The 24,472-nt window shown below is 36.6% G+C and overlaps 1 protein-coding gene and 1 non-coding gene across 2 annotated transcripts in view; both read right to left on the bottom strand.

Annotated features, from left to right (window-relative positions):
• The window catches only part of LOC120626503 (angiotensin-converting enzyme-like), a 138,964-nt gene that overhangs the window by 67,437 nt on the left and 47,055 nt on the right, over positions 1-24,472 (bottom strand). Inside the window, exons 4-25 of the mRNA XM_039894030.1 lie at positions 23,999-24,142; positions 22,257-22,448; positions 21,621-21,888; positions 21,024-21,148; positions 20,156-20,283; positions 19,028-19,242; positions 18,213-18,353; positions 17,332-17,507; positions 17,138-17,204; positions 15,984-16,003; positions 15,537-15,607; positions 12,217-12,438; positions 11,172-11,427; positions 10,319-10,462; positions 9,496-9,687; positions 6,926-7,023; positions 5,839-6,011; positions 5,156-5,280; positions 4,150-4,277; positions 3,160-3,374; positions 1,919-2,059; positions 1,027-1,202 (exon numbers count right to left, since the gene is read on the bottom strand). Coding sequence (XP_039749964.1) covers positions 1,027-1,202; positions 1,919-2,059; positions 3,160-3,374; positions 4,150-4,277; positions 5,156-5,280; positions 5,839-6,011; positions 6,926-7,023; positions 9,496-9,687; positions 10,319-10,462; positions 11,172-11,427; positions 12,217-12,438; positions 15,537-15,607; positions 15,984-16,003; positions 17,138-17,204; positions 17,332-17,507; positions 18,213-18,353; positions 19,028-19,242; positions 20,156-20,283; positions 21,024-21,148; positions 21,621-21,888; positions 22,257-22,448; positions 23,999-24,142 — 3,417 coding nt within the window. The remainder of the gene's footprint in view (positions 1-1,026; positions 1,203-1,918; positions 2,060-3,159; positions 3,375-4,149; positions 4,278-5,155; positions 5,281-5,838; positions 6,012-6,925; positions 7,024-9,495; positions 9,688-10,318; positions 10,463-11,171; positions 11,428-12,216; positions 12,439-15,536; positions 15,608-15,983; positions 16,004-17,137; positions 17,205-17,331; positions 17,508-18,212; positions 18,354-19,027; positions 19,243-20,155; positions 20,284-21,023; positions 21,149-21,620; positions 21,889-22,256; positions 22,449-23,998; positions 24,143-24,472) is intronic.
• Positions 8,339-8,411, bottom strand: Trnak-cuu. The gene has a single exon. It is a non-coding gene; the product is annotated as a tRNA-Lys (tRNA).

Raw genomic sequence — 24,472 nt, 5'->3', positions numbered from 1 at the left:
AAGGAAACGTAGAAAGATTTAAAATTAAGACAATCTTGTTTTTCGATCAACAATAGTATTTTTGCGTGCTTTATACTTTATATCCCACCCAATGGTTTCTTTAAAGGAAAAAACTTTTCTGTTACCTCGGGGCAAATAACGCGGTTTGTCTGCGCTACGTTGACAGTAAAGTCACTACAAACAGACAAAGTCAAAGTCAAATATTTATTTATTCAAATAGGGACATAGATGGCACTTTTGATGCGTACATCGCATGTAAAATATGACAAAGAAGTGATTCTATGGCGATAACTAAATTCGTCAGCTTAAAACGAAAGCTACGAGGGTTTCAAACGCGCTCTGGTCTAAGAAGAAGCCCACAATAAACTAAGCCGGGTTTTTTTTTTGTTATCACCATCTCACATTGTCATTTAAAACTATTAAAGAAGCAACCTGGTTAGAGCAATAATTTACACCCAAGCATTTTTATCGTTGACGTAGTCCTTAATACTATAATTGACAGACTTGAGGTTTCAAAAATGCTTATGTAAGGCCTACTTGAAATAAATGAATTTTGATTTTTTACGTTGACAGAGAGATCGATAACTGTTTGTTTCTTTTTTCGGTTTGAAATCTTACTTTATAAGAAAAATGTGGTTTGTTTAGGTTAATTATTTATGAATTTATATATATCATATCATAACCAGTTTACCCGTTAGCATCTTAGAACGCATCAACACTAAAACTGAGATGAGATGTAAAAAAAAAGCCCCAAATTAACGAAACAAGCACGTTGTAAATAAATATATAAATAAATATACGACAATACACACATCGCCATGTAGCCCCAAAGTAAGCGTAACTTGTGTTATGGGTACTAAGATGACTGATGAATATTATACATAAATACTTATAATATACAGATAAAACCCCGACACAGCTGTGGGAATCCAACCCACGGCCTTGGACTCAGAAAGCAGGGTAGCTGCCCACTGCGCACGTCGGCCGTCCTGTTTGGCAGTAAGATACGAATACACGAGTACTCACGAACGGTGGTAGGTTCCCAGCCAATGTATTCTCCAGTACGTTCATTCTCCGTTTTCAGCCATTCGTATAAAGGCTGGAAGTATTCCAGCACTCCGCTGGCATCCATCTTGCGCTGCCCCGTGAGAGCTTCCATCGCGTCCGGCCAGGACTTGGATGAACCCATTTGTAGCATTTTACTATAAAAAGAAGTCAAATTTGATGTGAAACGTCTATTGGTACATGTTGGAAGCAGACGATGTGATATATGTAAATATGCGGTAGCCAAGGTCATTCTCCGTCTTACTCTGTCATGCCATTTGCTGTAGCGGCACAGTAGTTCGCTTCTACATATTTACATCTTCTGTGTACAAATTTTGTGAATGTAAATAAATACAAATGACTGAAAAATATCATACTATGAAAATTAAGGTTCATTTGCTATACTTCGCGAAAAGCAGGAGAATCAGTATGGTGTAATTTATAATTTCGTCAATCGTTATACTCCACACCAAACAGATCTTCGGCAATGTACCCTCTACGCACGTTTCGCTCCGAAGAGCATCCTCAGGAGATGTCGACTTTACAATGAATATTTAAGTCACTTAATATCATGGATTTCCGTAAAGAATAAATAGTGCTTCTATCCAATAAATAGTATACTTTTTTTTTAAAATTTTCTTTTATTTATATGTTCTTCCCACTCTCAATTTTAATCCTCCTCAGCCTCACCCGTGTCTCGAAGAGCACCTAAAGCCGGCGCTCCAGTTACTATCTCTATGAAGAGAAAGCCCACTTATTAGACATACGCGCCATTGGAGGAGCATGGTGGACCGAAGCTCTAAAACTCACTCTCATAAGAGAGAGGAGGCCAACGTTAAACGACTGATGATGATTCAAGTAGGAAATAGGTTACCCCAGAGCATTTCCAGCTTCAGTGCTGTTATAAATATCGCAATTAGACAGCAGTCTGTCTGTATCGCCGGGCGTGTACTCCCCGGCTAGCTGGCACAGGGAGCGGTGGAATTGGAACTGTATGATGTAGGAGATATAGTATCTGAAAAAGATAAAAGCATTGATTTTTATAGAATTTGCGTTTTTTTTGTCCCTTTTCCTTGAACGAAATCATAAATTTAGATTTTGATAACGATGGCCCTCCATGGTCTTCATTGTCAATGCTTATCGAAAGAAGATGCACAAATTCCTTAAAAAAAAAATACTCAAATTGCTTACAAAAAAGGCGGAAGTTCTCTATCCGGTTGTGTTTTTTTTTTTAGCTCAGGACTCTGTCATTAAAAAAACCGATTTAAAAAAATATTACTGCTGCTATATAAAAAGGAATAAGAAGAATCTGATCTATACATACTAACATAGTTATTAACTATATTTTACATGGCACCATCTTAAAAATTTCGTAGAAAATATTTATTTCTTGCTTTCACTTGCATAACAAAGTCGGTTCTTTTTTACAATCATTACGTAAAGTTTGAAATTATTTTACGCTTTACAAATCTAAATAAAGCAGGAAAATAATTTCAAATTTGTGAATTTTCGTAAAGCGAACGATGGTAGGAGAACTCTTTGTTGTCAAGAACAACTTTTAAAGGAAGTAAGCCCGGCAACTCGCCAATAGGAAGGATTTCCTGTGCCTAGCAATGGGATATTAATAAGGATATATTAATAAGGAGGATAATGTAAAGAGGGATCATTGATTTAAGAACATACAGGAGCCTCATTCAGCCATTATTGTATGCATTGTATTGTGTCCAAAAACAGTGAAAACGTACGCGCACGTCTCACTTCACACCCGCGGACTGTTGTTAGCTCATAAACTTTTCCCATTTTCCCATTTTATGGTAATGGTTTTTAAAAATTAGATGTACAATAATTACTGTTAATTGCTAAATTGTATGCAGTGCATTGTGTACAGAATCAGTAAAAACGCCCCTCGCACGTCTCACTTCACACATATTTTCACATTTTATGGTAAACATTTAAATCATTAGAGGTAAAATAAAGACTGTCAACTGCTAAATGGCTGACTAACCGTTTGTTCGAGAAACCATTCTAAAGTGGAGTGGTTTTTGATGCTTCAATATTACTCGTGTGCGCGGTTTCTGTGAGCCGTGTGAGAGAGATATAGAATATCTGTAATACCTCATGTATTCAACATCAGCAGAGATGTGGTATTTTGCAGCGGGATCGAAGTCTTCCTCACTCCTCGATGCCGGTGGCTCCACGCCTTGTAATGTTTCCCTCAGCTGCCAGAAGTGGCAGTTGTAGTCCGCTTCACTGGTGCTACCACGGAACACACCATAGCGGAACAAGTCCAGTAGATAGGCGAATGGTAGGAAGACAATCTTGTCAATTCCCTGGGAAATACGAATATTACGCTTAATAAACATCTCATCCTTACAGATATTATAAATGCGGAAGTCTGTTTATTTGTCATTCCTTTACGCCCAATTTAAGCAACCAATCATCTTGATTGTTAAAATAGAGTTAGTTGACAAGTCGGAAAGTACTATAATCTACTCTTTATCCCAGTATTATTCGACAAACTTTTGCATCGGCTTTATTATCATATCAATGACTACCAAAATGGAAAATTGTAATAAATATAACATTCATTCGATCATTGTATTTTTTTAATTCATTCCAGTATTTCCTTTTTATTTGTTTTTAGTTGTAATTAATTTAAATGTGACTTCTTTGTTATTTAATGTTGAACATTGTTAAAATGATTTAACACAAATTTTTGCACGGCAATCTTGGCATATGTGACACTTATAAAATTCATTTAACACCTATGTAAACATGTGTGTGTACCATATTCCAGCAAAATTAAAATTGATTGATTGAATGATTTGATCCCGGTTATTACTATTACATGATAATAAGCATTAGCCAATAATAATCAACTCAGTGCCGTATGGTGACCTCAGATCAGGATACAACCACCCCTCCCCTTAGGAAAACGGGCAGCAACGTCCTCTGCACTACTAGTACCATCTACTGAGATTACCAACCCGTGTGCCCAGCGCGGGCACACAGACGCGGGCCTTTAGTCCAGCAGTGAACTGTTTATGAAGCCAACTCACACGGTAAGTCAAAGTTTTCATTCAATCAATCAAGACACGTATTTACCATTTTGTACAATTGGTTTATATTGGACTCAAGATCATCGGGTCCATCTTCGAGCAAGCCCATAACCCTCAAATGTTTGGGAGTGTCCACGGACAGGGAAATCACGTCTCCAACGGCTTCATGGAACCCTGAAACAAAACAAAATACTATTATGTGATATTTTCCAAATTTCACATGATCGGTCGGGGTAAAATTTGCTTAATATTTTATTGCCAGATTTAACACTATATTATTTGCACAGAATTAAGAACATACAGAAACCGTGTACACGACTTATTTTGAAGCATCAAAAACCACTCCACTTTAGAAGTGTTTCTCGAACATAGAGTTAGTCAATTCATAACATTTAGCACTTGACAGTAATTATCTTACCGCGAATGTTCTAAAGGTTTGCCATAAAATGAGGAAATAGGTTGTTAGCTAGCAACATTCCGCGGGTGTGAAGTAAAACGTGCGCGGGGCGTTTTCACTGTTTTTTGACACAATACACTGCATGCAATAATGGCTAAATGAGGGTTCTGCATGTTTTAAATTCTGTGATTATAAGATATATCATGCTTTTTTATTGACGGTGCAGATAAACACGTCCTGCAACGTGTCGCCTTATGTCTATTAACCTGATGCGTAACGAAATTTTTCACACATTTGTTATACGGATAATTTAAGTGTGTGTATGTCCTAAAAATATAAGTTTAAACAGCAGAAGAATTTAGTAACATCGGTTGATGAATTTCTTAACGACAGGGCTGTTGGAGGCAGGTCTCTCCACTCTCATCTCTCACAAGGTAGAAAAATTCTAAACATTGGGAAATGATGTTAAAACAGAGCAATATGCTGAGTTCCTTGCCGTCTTTTCTCTGTAGGACGCCTTCCGAACCGGTGGTACAGTCACTACAAATGGACTGAAGTGACGTTTCAAAACTGTTTTTAAAGTAGAAAAAGGTTGAAATTTTATTTCTCTTCAAATACACAGCTAGGTAGTTCCTAGTAATAATTGTATGTTAACCTGGATTAGCTCCTGCCCTGTATATAACAGGTAGATCTTTGTACTGCAGGTAGTACTGGATGTGGCCCATTTCGTGATGAGTTGTCTTGAAGAAGGCACTCGTTATAGTTGTACACTGCTTTATCCTGAAATATCACCAAATAAAAGTAGAGTTTTATGGAATCCGGGTAGCATAACACTATTTTTAATGCTGCCTCTTGGCATTTACTTCAGATAAAGTAATAAGTATACCTTCAAGTAATGTCTTTGATGACTGAGTAGTCACAAGAAAAGTTTTTTTTAAATTCCACTTCATGTTTGCCCGTCAACAATGTAATCTTACCTAAGGGTAAGTAATGATGCAGTCTAAGGTGGTAGGTAGCGGGCTAACCTGTTAGGGAGCATGGCAGTTGTATCAAACACATACCCCTAATCGTTTTCAACGCGAAATCGTACAGGAACGCTAAATCGCTTAGCAGCGATTCTTTATCGGTAGGGTGGTAACTAACCAGCGCTGAAACCTCCCAAGAGATCAGACCAGAGTAAATTCAGAAATTAAAATTCCCAAATTGCCCTGCCGGGAATCGAACCCGAAACCTAAAACTTAAAACCTCACGCTCACCGCTGCGCCAGGGTGGTCATCAAGATGTCATAATTTAATTACGTAGTAATAACTCGTAAAATGTAAGGTAATGGCGGTATACCTGAAATCTTCTCCATCGAAGAAGTCCCAAGCGGATGCATGGCATACCATATCACGCCCGTCCTGGGGCTTTTCAATTATTGACCTTTCCCAGAACAGATCCGGCATCCCGCTTAAGTTGATAGATTTGAAAAATTCTTCTGCTGTCTTGAAAATCTTCAAGGCTGTGTAGTTCTAAAAAAATTAAGGCTTTATAAAATATTCGTTTGGTTTTCGGCGTATTCGGCATCTTCTCCACTTTCTGTATTCGGCCAAATTATTCGGTTTTGTTGCCGAATAAAAAATTTTTTTTTTGAAGTTATACTTCTTTAGGCAAGCAGGCCAGGAAGCACACCCCGATAGCGGGCTCGAAAAAAATCTGGAGTATGTTTATAAGCAATGTGGAACATTCTAACACTCAATGTATACAGTTTAGAAAGGCTATAAAGCCTCGGTGCAAATAATATTTTTTTGCTAAATACAGTAATTTCATTGGAGTAACTTAATACACATAATATCAATCTTTTTACAGAATTAACATTGCCGAGGAAGTACAGAAGAAGATAAGAAAGAAAATTTAAACATCATCAACAAAAAATACCTTCATAATTATCTTTTACTATCTCTTTCTTGCTTGCTAGTTTTAATAATAATATGTACCTATTATTTTTGCCACTTACTACCTTATTGCTTTAAAAATGTCTACTTTAATAGATTTATGTACTTTTGGATAGCCCATTCATAGGGAAAGGCTAATCTATATCATCACGATAACACCAATAGTTACATTGCGCCATTGAAGAATCTTTCAAAATCGGTGTTTTTTTTTTGAGCTTTCGCTGCGTAAGCTGCGAATATATTAAAGTTTCAAAATTGTTCCCCTTTAAAAGTTCTAAAAAAAGTCTGCGACTACATTCATCTATTTTTTAAGGTAGTCAACCTTAAAAGCTAGATATATGTAGTGTATATGTAGTATAGGCGGATGAAGTCGCGAGGGACTGATATATAATATATACATATATATATATATGTATATATTATATATCCAACTAGCAGTCCCTAAATATATATATATATATATATATATATATATAATCGAATTTGAATACCTGACTAATGAGAGCTGCAGTCACATCTACGTCTGGCTTGTCGGGATACGGTCTCGTAAACTTCTCTACGTTGTTCCAGGATTGAGCCCAAATATTACCTGTTAAAATTTATTTAAAATTTAAATCTATCTTAATATCATAAAAAGCGATAATAAAGGGAAGCGGTGTTAGCCAAGTGGGTAGGACTTCCACTTCACTTTCGCTGTGTTCGAATTCCTGCGCACACCTCTAACTTTTTTAATTTACTCGTAAGTTCGTTTTAAGCAATTAAAATCACTTGCTTCAACGATGTTACACAAATTTAAATTACTTGTACCTTTGTTCTTTTTTATTTATTTCTGTTTTGTTCGTGTGCGCAATGAAGTATTTTTGATTGATTGATTGATGAAGGAAAACAGCGTGAGGAAACTTGCATATTTGAGTGTTCCACATAATGTTCTCAAAGATGTGTGAAATCCACCAATCCGCGCTGCGGCATAGTATACAGGGGCCTTAACCCCTTCTCACTAGGCCGGTAATGAGTTTATATGATGTAACAATATAAATATTACAAGCAAAAATAAACTCGTTGTGCAGTTTACTAGGCTACACAAAATTGCAAATTCATTCAAGGGCAATTGTATATTATTTTATAACAAATTACCAAATGAAATCTTTGAGTTGTCTCTCAATAAGTTTAAAGTTTATATAAAACGTAAGCTTACAGAAAAATCCTCTTATAATATTAAGGATTATTTAAACGATAAAAAAGCTTGGGTGTGAATTGCTCTAGCTTCATAGCTTAATTTAAATTTACTGGAAGATGGTGATAACAAAAAAAAAAAAATTACCCGGCTAAGTTTGTTGTGGGCTCTTCTAAGACTAGCTTTAGATTTAAGTTGGCGAACGAAGTTATCACCATCCCGTTACAATTATGTAAACAAATATGTATGAACGCTTCATAAGTGCCTGTGATAGGCCTACATGAATAAAGAAATTTTGAATTTGAATTTGAATTTGATGATGATGAACACTTACTAAAGATATTTTAGGAAAACCGTCTTCAGCCACGATAGAGTGGAAATAAATCTACGTCGTTGCCCGTTGGTATAGTAGTAAACACCATAAGCAAGGAAATTGAAGAAACGTGAATCAAAGCTATAATATATTGTAATCGTTTTAGAAATCTGTCATTTCTGAAGATCTGAAGTTCGTTCGTTCGTTCGAATTCGCGGCAAACAGTTATTGATTTTTATTTCGTATTAGCTTTCAAAGACTTAAGTTCCTAATGCGAAAAAAGCGTCGCTGTTTGTCACGAATTAAGTAACAATTAAGTAAATATTTAAATGTAAAATATTATTGAATATATGTTCAAATGAAAATCAAAAAATATATAAATAAAAATAAACTTGAAATAAAACAAAAAAGGATTTTCGCCCAACGTGGGGCTCGAACCCACGACCCTGAGATTAAGAGTCTCATGCTCTACCGACTGAGCTAGCCGGGCTTGCGTGTGAATGCAATAAATATTAACCTAATTCTTGTAACGTGGTACTACAAAAGATTTTTGAGCCTAGATATTTTTATTATTTTTCCTATTTTTAGATCTCAATCTTATCTCGCCTCTAGCACGAGTAAGTTTTAAGGGTAAAGTGGACCTCTACTGTCATTGGAAAAACTTGACACTTAGTATACTATTAGCGTTTAAGAAAACTGGCATTTAACCACGTACGTGTTCCGATGTTTTCCTTACAAACTTTTATCCGCTATTTTACGCCCGTCCGCTCGTGCTATTCGTTTTCGCTAGGCGTTCGTACTGACTTTTTATTCTTGTTGCTATTTAGGTTCGGATCAACCTCAAGTATTGCAAAATAGTTTTGACAAAGTTACAGAGTTAAGTGCGTTCCATAAACAAAAAAACGTTGCAAAGTTGTCGTTTCCCTTGCGAAAGCATTTCGCGCATAGCTTAACCAAGGAGAAGGACTGCCTCTAAGACCTTGTGGTTTAATTTTACTAATTTAAGAAGTGAAAAGAAGAACGAGTTCTTGTAGTGGTTTTCCTGGTCGAGTTTTCTGCCAAGTTTCAGAATCCAGAATTAAGAAATCGGAATTGTCTACCATAATGCGGGACAGTGATTATCGGTCCCGGTTTTCTTGTTCTTTTATTGTAATATCGGGTTATAAATAATATATTAATAATAATAATCTTTATTGAAAGGTGTAAGCTCAGTTATTAAAATATAAAGAAACAAATTTAAATAACAAAATGAAAAAAATAAGAAACAATAAAAACGCACGTCATAATAATTACTCTTTCATTAGAAAGAGTAAGATAACCCATAAACTATAACGCGTGCTATTAAGCACGCGTCATAGTTTATGGGTTATTTTTGGCGATTCGCGACCTCATGATCGCACAGAAATCCGGTACTCTGGCCCTAGCGAACATATCCGACGCGCTGCAGTAATATAGTATAGAACTCTCGCTCCCGCATTCGATCAATAATCGGGTCAATTCTGCTCGAGACTTTGGTAAGGGATTACAAACAGACACCCTAGCTGTTAATGATGAATGTTTAAAAAAAAACTTGCCCAACAAATGCGCAGGAATGGGCCCCTTGGCAGAGACGACCTGGTCTCCGTATCTCAGTCTCAAGTGCCTCCTCACGTAGGCGTGAATCTGCTGGTACAGTGGTTTGATCTGGTCCCACAGCGCAGCGAACTGATCCTCGCTATCAGCCTCCTCGTATTCACTCAGCCACCATTCCGCTACACTGTCGTATCCTAGAAAAGTATAAGTAATAAGAAAGTATAGCTTTTTGTGACAGCTCGTCCGCGGAAGTACTACTGCCATTTATTACGCCATTTTTTGTAATATATGCCACTTAAGTGACATTGTTGTGGTTGCCGGTCTAATAACAGGTACATGAGGCTTAACACCTACGCCTCAGGCTGATGGACACAATAAGCGTCAGTTGTATCAAGAGTCTTTGTATTCAGGAAACAAAAGTCGCCACCTTGGACATTAGTAAGATGTCTAATGTACGTCTCGACACAAAATGTATGAATCCGATATGTTTCTGATGAACACAACAGTTTAATGTTAACCCGGCTTTATTGTGGTGTGGGTGAGTAAAAATAAGCGGTGATAGCTTAGTGATTAGGGCTTCGGCCACCCTTTCGGGGGTCTGAGTTCAGAGGCATGCACCTCAAACTTTTGGAGTTATGTGAATTTTTAATTTAAGCAATCCTGAGGAAACCTGCATGCCAGAACCTCCATAACGTTCACAAAGGCGTGTGGAGTCTACCAATTCGCCCTTGGCCTTACCCTTCTCATTCTAAAAGAACCCGTGCCTTGTAACTGCGTGCCAGTAATGTTTAAAAATTAAAAATACGTAAAATTTAATCTACTTACCGTTTAACTTGGCAGCCTCATTGTCCATATTGATGTACTCAATAAAGTCAGCCTTGGAAGCCGCACCGGCTGCCTTATGCCACTCCAACCATGTGTATTTTAGCTCTTCAGCATCGCTGCTTTTAGCGAAGATTTCCGTTATTTCTATAAGGATAGAATGTTTTCAATCATAATTTGAAGGTCATCTTAAGATATCTTCATACTAAAGCCGCCAACCCACCAAAGCAATCGGACAACACGGCGGAGCCCATTCATTTTTTTTTCGCTACAAGTTAGCCCTTGACTGCAATCTCTATATGTATAGCGGGCTAACTTGTTAGTGGAGTATGTTAGTCATACCCCTAAGCGGTTTCTATGCACCGGAACACTCAATCGCTTAGCAACACGTCTTTTGCGGTAGGGTGGTAACTAGCCACTGCCGAAGCCTTCCACCAGATCAGACCAGAGAAAATTCCAGACCAAAGACCAGAGACTCGAATCCGGGACCTACTACTTAAATTCATTCAGTGCTCATCGTTGCGCCAGGGAGTTCGTCATTTTGCGAAAATCATGTACAAAAAGGTTTTTGGGGATCGAACAACGTGAAATTTAAATTCAAATTTATTTATTAAAAGACAACATAAAGTCCATTTGAGAAAAACAGACTTGTTGTTTTAGTTCTGGCATATTCTTACTGACTTTTTTCAAAACTCCATGAAAATGCCATATGGTAGAATAACCGCCATCTTTATATTCAAAGGGTTAATTTGAAACCCCATTTTAACCGAAAAGTCCGACAGTCTCCCTAAGCGTTTCGATGTCATATTTCTCGACCCTTGCAGTAAAAGTTCTAGCAATTGACTGAAATATCTACCTGGCTCAACGCGAAGATCACATTTCGTGCGATCATTGTAATCGCAGATCGTTGCTTTAGCGTATGTCGCCTGCATGTTGTTAATAGCACTAATAAGTCTCTGGTTCAGGTCTTCTGGAAGAGCAGATGTGCCTAGTTTGGAGTACTTCTGGAACATTCTTTTGAGTTCTGGATCCTCGAATTCGTGCCAGAGGTAGGTCATTGTTTCCTTCCAGGCCTCTTTCTCTTGATCTGCTACTTCTAGGGCCACTTGTAACTATAACAACACAAAAAGGCGTGATGGTAAGATTAAGTATGATATAGTTAATAGCAAGGTAATAATTGAATGACTGGTTTAATATCGCCAGACCAAAAAGTATGAAGATTTAGATTTTTTGTTAAACCATTTCTTGTAACAGTTTGGATTGAGGATATCCACCTCCATGCACTTAAGCCGTCTGTGTATTGTTAATCTTATTAACAAATAAAGCTGAAGAGTTTGTTGGAACGATATGATCTCAAGAACTACTGGTCCGATTTGATAAATTCTTTAAGTGTTGGATACCCTCTTTATCAAAAAAGGCAATAAGCTATAAATCATCACGCTTAGACCAATAGGAGCATGACACCAATGGAGGATGTATCAAAATCGGGGTTTTTGTTTCATTTTGAGATCTTCCGCTGCGTGCGCGGCGTAAAAGGATTTCGATAAAATCAGATATGACGAAGTTGTTCCCCTATAAAAATTAAAAAAAAAAGTCAGTTACTGCATAATTAATAATAGTTATGTTTAAAATGTTTGTGTGATGAACATGATTGTTTTTCAGTGTCTGGGCGTTTATCTGTATATTATAAGTTTATAAAAATATTCAACAGCTATCTTAGTACCCATAACACAAGCTACGCTTACTTTGGGGCTAGATGGCGATATGTGTATTGTCGTAGTATATTTATATTTATTTTATATTTATTTATTTATACGATTAGTAATGTTTATCTGTTATATATTAAAGTTTCACTTTTGTTTGAGAATAAATGTCTTTAAACCTAAAATTGATAAAATTACCTGTCTTTCCTGGTTAAAATCAGTTATGTTCGATTGGTATTCCCAAGCAGCCAGAGTTTTCCGATTCTTCGCCCTGGACGTAGATTCATCGAGCGTCCGCATGTACCTCCTCCCTGCGGCTTCCTCTGCAGCCCTTTCCTCGGCACTGCCCTGCGCCGCTACGATGAACACCGAAGCGATCGCCCCAACGAGGGCTAGCTCTACGATGATCTTCAACATCATCTATAATAAAAATTATTTTTTTACCTGATTTATTAGAATGTATCCCCTTTAGACCTTGATTTATGAGAACGGTTAGCATGGGCAGAAGACAATTATCTCCCCGGGGAATGGATAAAAATGTATGTTTTCCCACAGCTTTACCAACTCTCAGAGCACTGACACACAAGTGGAAATAACATTTGACAACGATCAGTGGGCAGCGACCCTGCTTCCTGAGTCTAAGGCCGTGGGTTTGATTCCCACAACCGGAAAAATAATTGATGGATGTTTTTCAGTGACTGGGTGTTTATCTGTTATACAGTATTTATGTGTATTATATTCATAAAAATATTCATCAGCTACCTTAGTACCCATAACACAAGCTTCGCTTACTTTGGGGCTACATGGCTACATAATATATGTGCAATAATGCACAGGGGTAAACTTCTCATAATCCATGTTCCCGTGCTTTAGCAGGTGGACACGTTAATTATATCTCCTAATCGGTGGATATAGTTTTTGTCTCCTGCCTGCGCTAGCCCCGCTGGTGGTAACTGATATTACAGCCTTAAGATGTTTATATCTTATTAGAAGTGTGGCTGTAAGCCGTATAATCTAGTTTAGTCTAATCTTCTAGTTACTTAATGGAAAAGTTAGTATAATTTCTTTCCGAAATCCAAAGAATCTTGTTTCTTGTAACCTACAATGACCAATTCTAGTTATCTAAATAACCGATTTTAAGGTTGAAAACGTTTAGATATAAATTGAATGCAATCATTTGAAACGATGATCACAAATAAAAGTAATTATTTCTAAGAAAAACTATACCTACTAGTTCATACAGGTCAACTGTCAAGGTATCCGAATCAGATTGCCACTCAAGCGTGATAAATTCCAGGTCAAAAATTGTTTTGTTATTAGTCTTGTTTGTACCTTAATCTATGACAGGTCTATTTGTTTCTAAAAAAAATAACAGTAAAAATAATTAGGTAACGTTAACGGTTAATCGGTAGATTTTTAGATTATTTCACTATCGTAAAAATCATGTTTCTAGTTCACCGATTAGTAAAGTAGCCAAATACTAGGTTGAAAGCCCCCTAGTTTTCGGGTTACTAGGTTAAAAGCTCCCTAGTTTTCGGGTTTAGTTTTATTTTTAAGAATGTAGTTATCACCATCATCCAAAGAAAAACATTAAGATTTGTCAAAAGTGGCTCATATGAAAATGACTTCTATAACAAAGCTTTGATTTGATTTGACTACTAAAAAGATTGTGAGGTCTCTCTGAAGATCTAAGATTGCCTGCAGTAACAGCCTATGTCACACAAATCTAGGTGATACAGCAATCTGAGCATCTGAGGTCATATTAAATCAATGATCCGGGGCAACAGTTATATACTTAGTTATATAGAAGTTGTATGTCTACCAATCTGCACTGGGCCAGCATGGTGGACTACAGCCTAACCCCTTCTCATTGTGGGAGGAGACCCATGCCCTTTTGTGGGCCAGTAATGGGTTGATATGATTATGATATATCCACAACCTTTTACAGTATATAGTATATAATATATGCAATGACAACAATTCCCGAATAGCGGTACACACATAGTAACAGAATAATAAAAGCGTATCAACCGGGACTATATTATCTCATTTCATCTTTTTATCATGAGTGACATCTTCGATAATATTTGGTTGAGTGGCAGGTATTTCCAAAACACTTTCACAATAATGATAACAGCTTAGTAGCATTTTATCAACAACAATGAATATTTCGTGTTGTCCTCATTTATTTTAGGTTTGCCTCCTTCTTACGAAACAGCTACTTAAATTTAATATCGGTGAAGCTATGGAAGCTGGGATCCCAAGGTGGTAAAATGGCAACACTGCACTGGCAAAAAAACCCATTGGTACTAGTTGGACCGATGTGACGACATCAAACAAGTCGCGGGGCGCCGCTGGATACAAACGGCACAAGACCGTGGAATATTACCCTTCACAAAGACCCATGTCCAGCAGGGAACGTCTACCAGTTATTGCGCCTTGTTGCCAACCAGCGGCAGCAATGGAGCCCAATTAAATAAATTACATCCTCAGATCCAGATCCTCCAAATTGTGTAATTAAAATTAACTTCATTAAACCCTATTCATCTATAGAAGATTCATTCTTTGTAAAGATCGTATCTTTAGATGTAAATGTATAGTTGCTACAACACATGTGTGATGTGTGAATAACCTGTTTCCACCAAAATCTAGAGAGTGGTCTATGAAACTTTCATACAGTGGGTCACAAGCAAAAGAGGGTCAGTTACTTGTATGTTCTTAGAACGTATTTGAAAGTTTAGCCTGTTGATTTTCCTCACAAGTGTGATGAAAATCTTCGTATGAAACGCGTATGGTACATTACTTATTACACTCTTGGCTTCATTATAGCCTAACAATGTAAAATGCAATGTAACATTACTCGTTGCATATACTCGTATAATATACTCTTAATAATTGTACGCGGAAGTGTCTTTTGATCTTAAAAAAATAGTTTCACTTATGGTTACTACTTCAACAATGCTATATCTTAAATTAATGCCCAATTGTTCCATTGGACATTTGATAAATTACAGTCAAAATTAGAAAAACCGTGGAAAAACAGAAAGTTTAAACTAAATTAGTTTAAACTAAATTAGTTTAAACTTATATAATATGTATAAGAAACATGGTACCACCATATATTATATATCACTGAATAAGAATTAAAATATAATCTGCATAAATAGGCAGAGAATTTCAAATCATTACCGGCCCACTACAGAGCACGGGTCTCCTCCCACAGTGAGAAGGGGTTAAGGCCGTGGTCCATCACGCTGGTCCAGTGCAAATTGGTGGACTCCACACACGTTTGGCAACATAATGTAGAACTCTCAGGCATGCAGGTTTCCTCACAATATTTTCCTTCACCGTAGAAGCAAGTGATATTTTAATTACTTTAAACGCACATAACTTAGAAAAGGTGCTGGGATTCGAGCTCGGCCTCCCGTAAGTAAAGTCGAGCTCCTAACTGATGCGCTATCACCGCTTTAACAATTTATTATGGCTAGTGCTAAAATTATTTTTATTAGTTTACTTACAAATAAAGCCCGTTTAGTGGTCTCCGTACAATATCCACAAGGCATTTTTAAAATATCCCACACAGTAACGGCTAGTAACAAACACCAGTCACTAACTAACAATGGTTTTCCTACTGATGGCATATTTTGTGTGTATGCAAATGAATTAGTGTGTTAACCTGTCTTCCATGCTTTAAGAAATTTGAAGCCTTTTGTTGCCAAAATTGTGGCCGTAACCAATGCGCAGATTTAGCTATGCCAAATGAAGTTGTGATTATCTAAACAACTTCGTTAAGATGTGGAAAATGAATCATCTTGAATCCCATTGGAAGAAGATTTTGAAGAAGGTTTTTGTTTTATTGAAGTAACGTTATTAAAAATAATTTAAATTAATAATGGGAAGGTTTACACTTACACGGTAAATTTAATAATAATAAAGACTTTTAAGATCGTAATAAAGTTACTTACCAAAGCTTTTCGACGCTTCACTAAATGTTACCACTTTTAGGTAGTACCAAATGTACTACTGAATCGCAGATGGATCTTGAGTAAAATCAAGTACGCGATAGCAGATCATCTGTCCTATCACTTGCGAAATCCTTATCGAAACATGGTTTATCTTCACAGATGCCGTTTACTAATTTAATGCAAATAATATGTGTCTGGTGCTATTGCCAAAATATGCAGAATAAGCTATGCAAATAGCATATAACTCTCATTCATTACAATATTTGCATTAGTAAAAATTTAACTCATAAAATGAGACATGAAAAGCAACAACGAAGTTAGTTGTGAACAGGTTTGTCATTTCTCCTTAAAAAACTTAGGAGAAATAGAGTTGCATTAATCTAGAAAAATGCTAAACTACACTACTTTTGTCAAAGGTTATCTGGGAGAGGTCGCTTTAGCGATAAGACCGCCTTTGCATACCTAAACTTGTTTTTTATTATTTTTTTATTTTTATCTATTGTGTTTCTCTTTGTATTTTGTTTTGTGCAATAAAGAATTTAATAATGATAATAAAAACGCCTATGTTATTGTAATTCGTGCTATGATAAGTAATATATTTCCATAAATAATGCGTTTTAGTTTTTCAAGGTCATTGATTTAGAGAGATTTTTCTGTCTGGTTAAGTCAGGTTTCTTAAAATTTAAAATATCCCCCCTAATATTATAAATGTGAATGTAAGTTTGTTTGTTACGCTTTCACGCGCAAAACTACTGAACCGATCTTTATGAAACTTTTTATACATATTCTTGAAGGTATTAGAAATAATATAGTATACTTTTTATTGCAAAAAAATACGTGAGAAAAAAAAATGATTGTGAAAAATCTCAAAATCTCATATATGACTATTGGTGTAGACTATCTAGCAGTACGCTGCCTCCCAAAATAAAACGGGCGAAGCCGCAGGGCACATCTAGTAATTATATAATCGACTTCGTCCGCTTTGCGTTAATCTATATCGCACGATATTCTATCACCCAAAGACTACTAGTTATTAGAACGCAAAGGAATTATGAAATAAAATGTGAAAATAAATTATATTACAAATCATTTATTACGAATACTGTTCCTATAACGACAAATTATCCTAGGTGGTAGTAAGTACGCTGCGTCACGACTCGTGCACTGGTTCGGGCTTCGCCTTCGCGTCCAGGGCCGCGAGCTGCTCCTCAGTACAGTATTCTGAAACCAAAGAAAACCAAAATGAAGAAAGGTAAAGCATATTCGACTATACCCACCTTGATTATTGTACATGTAGTCATACCGGGCATCATTACAATTTCTTTAATGTTTTATCAGAATCACTTACGCATTTTACTCGGTTCCCAGCCGATGTACTCCCCAGTGCGTTGGTTCTCAGCCTGTAACCATTCGTGCAATGGCCTGAAGTACTCCAGTAATCCGTCAGCCTTCATGGCCCTTTGCCCCGTTAGTGCCTCCATCGCGTCGGGCCAAGGTTTCGAGGAACCCATCTTTAGCATATTCCTGGGGCGAGAAAAATAAGAAATATTGACAATTTTGTGTCGTAGAACATCTTTTGGTAATATAATCTCAAAAATTAATATTAGGGTTTACTGTAAAAAGAAATGTCAAGTTAGGAAATTTTCGGTGTGCTTTGGAAAGCACAGTAAGCTACGGTATTGGATAGACACGAACAGCCGAGTGGCGCAGTGGGCAGTGACCCTGCTTTCCGCGTCCAAGGCTGTGGGTTCGATTCCCACAACTGGAAAAGTGTTTGTGTGATGAACATGAATGTTTTTCAGTGTCTGGGTGTTTATATGTATATTATAAGTATTAATGTGTATTATATTCATACAAATATCAGCTATCCTAGTACCCATAACACAAGCTACGCTTACTTTGGGGCTAGATGGCGATGTGTGTCTTGTCGTAGTATATTTATTTATTATTATATTTATTTATACTGCATTGCCGAATTGTGAAGGCATATCAGAATACAGTAGTCACAACCTCTCCTCTTCACGCGCGTGTCGTCCGAGGTGACTAAAGGAATATAACGGAGAACGGGCAGCAGAGTCCTCTGTGCTTATGCTACCATCTACTGCGATCACCAACCCCTCCGCCCAGCATGATTATTATGGGGACGACCAGTCCAGCAGAGAACTGTTACAGGCTATTGCTACGATGAGGTTACGAAAAGTTAAGAACAAATTATAGAGTTGCACTTACGATAATGCATTTCCAGCGTTAACGCTCTGATAAATGTCGCAATCGACCAGTTTCTTGGTTAGATCTTCTGGTACGTACTCCCCTGCCAGTTGGCACAGCGCGCGATGGAATTGGAACTGGATTATGAATGATACGTAGTATCTGTAAATAATAAGAAACATCTTTGTTAGCTCAATAAAACTTGTTTGTGTTTAAGATATAATTATGAATGACTAGATTTAATAGCGTTGGATCAAGGAACTCCGCTGTGTAACGCTTACGTTATTTGTAAATTGATTTGCAATGTAAGAATGAATTGAATTTTAGTCGTTAACTCGTAATTTAGATAAATCGGCGCATTGCGTTTAATTTGGGCATCTTCTAACTCCGTTATACAAAAAATTTAAGACTTAGTGTTAAATTTTAGAGAGAGTATATTATTTTATAATATAATATATTATTATATACAATAAAATTGGTTTTAAAGGATACCTTAGCTAGACTCCATTAGTGATATTAAGTTATATATTTATTTTAAAGTAGTAGTATATTTTTGCTTGATTCAGTCCTACAGTCAAGATCAAATGGATTTCTCAATTAAAAACCAAATAATTAAAAAAAACAGTTATTAACCCTGCCTCATCTATTTTTTTCTGTGAAGTAATAAATTTAAATCATACCATCTATCATCACAATCAACTCATAACAAGGCCACGTCGTGGAAGTTCTTTAATTTAAGATTTAATTTAAACACATCGCGTCGTGAGGAAACATGCCTGAGAGTTTCCATATAATTAAAAGCTCAAATTAATGAATAAAATGATGGAAACACCTACCTCGCGTATTCTACATCAGCAGACACATGGTATTTGGCAGCGGCATCGAAATCCTCTTCAGTCCTGTTAACCGGCGGCTCCACTCCTTGCAGTTCATCCCTCAGCCGCCAGTAGTGACAATTGTAGTCGTCCGGCGTAGTCGTCCCTCGGAACACACTGTACCGGAATAGATCCAGAACATATGCGAATGGAAGGAACACAATTTTGTCGATACCCTGTATGAAAAAGAAAGTTTAATTTGTATTTCTGTGTTATTTATAATACTAGTAATAGAAGAACTTTTTGACAGAACTCGGGAAGAATTATTAAGAAAGGAACATACCAATGCAGTAATCCGAAAAATTGCTGTGTTACAGTCTGAAGGGCATGGTTGTCGTTGTAATTACAGACATATGAGGTTTAATACCTACGCATCAAGTTGATGGCCTCACGTCGGACCATTGTAGGTGTAAAAGTTCCTTGTATGCCGTGTGAGGTGTCACTTTGTTTATAACCGATGTCTTTCCACTTACCATAGGTGAGCCAATGGATTTGTCCGTCAATTATAACCATAAAAAAAATTATATTTATAAATCCAAGTGGGATGGGCAGCGTTCGGGAAACTTCATGACATTTCGTACAAAATCCCTCAGTGCCCGATGACCAAATTCTTCGAACAGTGCGTTTTGCCAGTGATAACCTATGGTTTCGAAACATGTTCGCTAACTATGGGCCTGATAAGCAGACTCAAAGTCACACCGGGCGACACACACACAACCGGGCGATGGAGAGAACTATGCTCGGAGTATCTCTATGTGAGAAATGAGGAGATACGTAGAAGAACCAGAGTTACCGACATAGCTCAACGAGTTGCGAAGCTGAATTGACAATGGACAGGGCACATAGCTCGGAGAAAGGATGGACGTTGGGGTTCCGTAAGCGCAAGGCTGTTGGCAGACGACATTAAGGACACACGCGTCGCAGGTAGCCGCTAGACCCAAGCAGCACAAAACCGTGGAATTTGGAACTCTCTAAAAAATACCTATGTCTAGCAGTGAACGTCTATCGGATGATACGATGATGATGAACGTATTAAAGTTATTGAAATTATAAATAGCTTCAATAAGATATTTAACACAGCAACAATACCATTTTATAGAGCTGATTGATTTCTGTCTGCTCATCCTCGGCGTCTCCGCTTATCAATCCAACACGCCGTAAATGTTTAGGAGATGACACTGACAAGGCTATCGTATCACCTACAGCTTCATGGAAACCTTCAAGAGAATCATTCATTAAATGTTTTGCTTCATCAGTAGGTTGTTTGTACAGAAATAAGAGGCATAAATTGACAAAATGATTTTTGTATAGAAAGGAAGTTCTCAGAAAATGAAGCTAAACATTTAGAGCGACTGTTTACAGAACATATAATCCTGCACTACACATGTAACACATCAGTTGAATGCGCGGAAATGAAAGTATATCATGATGGAGTTAAGAAAAGCATTTGACTGATATGCTTATGGATGAAGTTTACTTTTAATTCACTTGGCGTAATGCCAAGTGATTTAAAAGTGGCCCTGATGTGTGAATAGATAAATTCGTAATATCAGATTTGACTGGAATAGAATTTAACATGAGATTAGGTATTGTCGCGCAAAGATGATATATATTATGGTGGATATATAGATATATAGATATAATTGAAACTAAAGCGTGAATTAATGTTAACACATTTTGAAATGAAAAATACCAAAAAGCAGAGCAGGTTAATGACACAGATAAATATTATTTATTTATAACAAGTAAAGTAAGTCAAGACGGTTAGTGACAATCGATGATGCTCCACAAAAATCACCTGGATTGGCCCCAGCACGAAATATTACAGGCATATCTCTGTACTGCAAGTAATACTGGATATGACCCATCTCATGATGGACTACTCTTAGATGCTCCATATCCACTGTCGTACACATTTTGATCCTGTGTTTTAAAAACAGTATTAGTAATCAATTACCTGGGTTGGCTCCATCGCGGAATATCACCGGCTGATGTTTATACTGTAGGAAGTATTGTATGTGCCCCATTTCGTGGTGAGTCGTTTGGAAATATTCGTAATCGACTGTTGTGCACTGTTTGATCCTTCAAATTAAGCCAAAATGTTAACAATAAAATTTTGAATAGATTGTACCACCACCGTATTATAAATTACGCTTATTTCCTACTTTATAACATCAGTTGCAACGAAGATGCAATGTGAAGTCAAGATAAAGCGAACAAGTTATTGCTACCTTTGGTTCATGGAAGTTATTCCTAATAAAAGATACGTCTACTAACCAATAATTAATAGGCTTTAGTTCACAAGAAATAAGAAGATTTCGATACTTTAATAATCTGCAAGAGTGCCTACTCATTCATCATTTATTTAAAAGCAAAGGTTTTATTTCGAGCAAAATACCTAACAAGCAAGAAGAGTTAGGAGTAAACGCGGCTAATACTTTAAGTTACTCAAGCCAAGAAAGAGCAAAGACCACAAAAATATATTCCACAACTTTCGAGACAATCATTGGTATTAATAAACTTTGTACTGGGCACACATCAAAATGAATGTTACCTAAAATCTTCGCCATCGTAAAAGTCCCAGGCTGACGCATGACAAACAATCTCTCGATCAGTTGGTTTCTCAATAATGGAATTTTTCCAAAACTTCTCCGGCATAGCTGTCAAGTTCAATGATCTGAAGAATTCATCCGACATTTGGAACATTTTCAGCGGTGTGTAGTTTTCGTCCCTCATAGTTTTTGTTATGTCTATCTCCTTCTTGTCAGGGTAGGGACGGGTGAAGGACTCGATGTTGTTCCACGTTTGCGCCCACATATTACCTGAAAGTTAAATGGGAAACTATTTTACCTACTTGCCTTATAACACCACAAAAAATGTGTCTAACGTTTTTTAAAACACTTATAATTCAAAACAAGTGGTATAATTTCTTAAGAAAAGATCATCCTTATTGCTAAATATTTAATAATATAAATTTAAAACTGTGTCTGTTTGTTTTTTTGACATTTCTGTACTCCATAAGTAAGACGGAGAGCTACAGTTGATCTTGACGAATAACGTGGGCAACAGTTAGTTTATAGTTATCAATATGTTTATTTAAATACCCAGTAATACTATTCTGTTTCGAGTTGTTCACTTGATATCAATACGTGGCTTTTTTTTGGATCACAAAACGAAAACAAAATCCTACCTAACAAATGCGCGGGAATTGGTCCTTTAGCCGATACAACATTTTCTCCATACTTGTCCCTCAGACGCTTTCGGACATATGCATGTAGTTGCTGGTAGAGAGGCTTAACGTCCTCCCACAGCTTGGCTAGCTGTTGTTCGAAGTCAGGTACCTCGTATTCTGACAGCCACCAGTCAGCTACGTCCTTGAAACCTGCAAGTATAGATTACATATATAGATATACATATATTTATCACTTCTGAGATTCTACCCGTCGAGCACGTTTTCAAAGTTAACATTTTCTCATCATCATACCATTCCATTACTGGCCCAATACAGGGCACGGGTCTCTTTCCAAACTGAGAAGGGGTTAAGGCCCGAGGCCGTAGCCCATGACGCTGGCCCAGTGGACTTTTTTGGATTGGTGGACTTGGTGGTTGGCTTGTGGATTGGTGGACTTCACACACCTTTGAAAACATTATGGAGAACACTCAGGTATGCAAGTTGTTGTACGATGTTTTCCTTCACCGTTGAAGCAAGTGTTATATAAATTGCTTAAAACGCACATAACTTACAAAAGTTAGAGGTGCGTGCTGGGATTCGAACTCGCTCACCCAAAAGTGAAGTGGTAGTCCTACCCACTGGGCACCGCTTCAACTGACTAACATTTTATAGGAAATTCGTAAAGTTGTATACACTGTTATTTAATCTTGCGACTTTTGTATGCTAGCATTGTTCTGTATTATAGTGTTAATAAAATTTGGAAAGTAAGGGTTTCTTTCGTCGGTTCACTCCAAAAATTAAAAGTAATTTAAATAGTAAATAACAAAAATAAATTTTATTTAAAGCCTTATCCTTAGAGACGTCGCTCAGGCATCCCCTGACAGCGTATTTATAAAACTTTGACGAAAAGTGACCCAGATTCCAAACACGACATAATATAAAATAGTTGGATTTTAATTTTAATTTTAATTGAAATTTAATTAATTCTAGATTTTAATTAATTGTTGTTCTTATTATTTTTTTTTTAATCTGTCTTTTATATTTATTTTGTGTTAAATTTTGTATATGGGTCCCCGACCTGAAATAAAATGATTTTATTTTATTTATTTATTTAAACACTATCCTATTACAATATTCTTATTCTATTATCGTACATGACACATGCAAAATAACACGGACTTGGAAAACGTGCACATTTAGGAATTTCTTAGAAATCACCCATAGGAAAATAATCCGAATACCAGCATGACATCATGTCCTCAAAACAATAAGTACGTGGTAAGCAATAATTATCACGTTTTATACAAACAATACTAAACCTAAATCGTTTAAAAATATTCAACAAAATAAATAAGACCACATCTTTTCTTTGTTCTTGTGAATCACATATTAAACTTCCGGTATATTCTTACTTTTGCTACATTGAGGTTTTATTGAAATATAAACTTCTACTACGATAAAGATTATTTTTGGGACTATTAGATGATTTAAATGTGATTCGTTAATGGAAATGGTCATTGTATCTGAATGTCATAAAATTTTGCGTACACATCGTCTTAGAAAAGCGGTGAAAGCTTAGTAGTTAAATTCAAAATTCATTAATTTAAATAAAGCCTAGTTTATAAACAATTTTGAAACTTTGACTTTAATGTTGATTAGAGATTTACTGAGGAATTTAATAACTGTTAGGCATCCGATGTAGGCTTTTCCTAGATTGAGTGAAAACGGGCATTATCTATATGTGGGGAAACAATGCTAACCATTAAGCTTCGCCGCCTCGTTGTCCAACTGCACGTACTGTGTGAAGTTCTGTCTCGCTCTAGCACCAGCTGCGCGATGCCACTCCACCCACGCGTGCTTTAACTCCTCCGGGTCTTGGCTCTTTGCGAAGATCTCCGTTATCTCTGAAAAGATTATTTGAAACAATATTTAAAAATGGATAGAAGCAGGAATTCTCTGATATAAAATGAACTTAGCTTTACTTATAATCCGCGGAAAGCAGAAAAATCTGTAAGGTGCAAATTATAATTTTGAATCTTTATTTAAACTCTATAATTTACAGATCTACCAAAATGTACTCTATTTTTGTTTTCTTAATGTTTAATTTTTATGTACCGGAAATTGTGATTACAAAAATCTATCTTTGAGGCAATATATATCAATTATTGAATTAATGAATGAATGAATAAACTTTTATTGTACACCACATAAAAATACAGGAAAAATTCTTTAAT

Source organism: Pararge aegeria, chromosome 9 (genome assembly GCF_905163445.1).
Source record: "Pararge aegeria chromosome 9, ilParAegt1.1, whole genome shotgun sequence".
Lineage (NCBI taxonomy): Eukaryota > Metazoa > Arthropoda > Insecta > Lepidoptera > Nymphalidae > Pararge > Pararge aegeria.
Note: the sequence above shows the minus strand (reverse complement) of the source record. Positions and strands in the feature narration are given on the sequence as shown.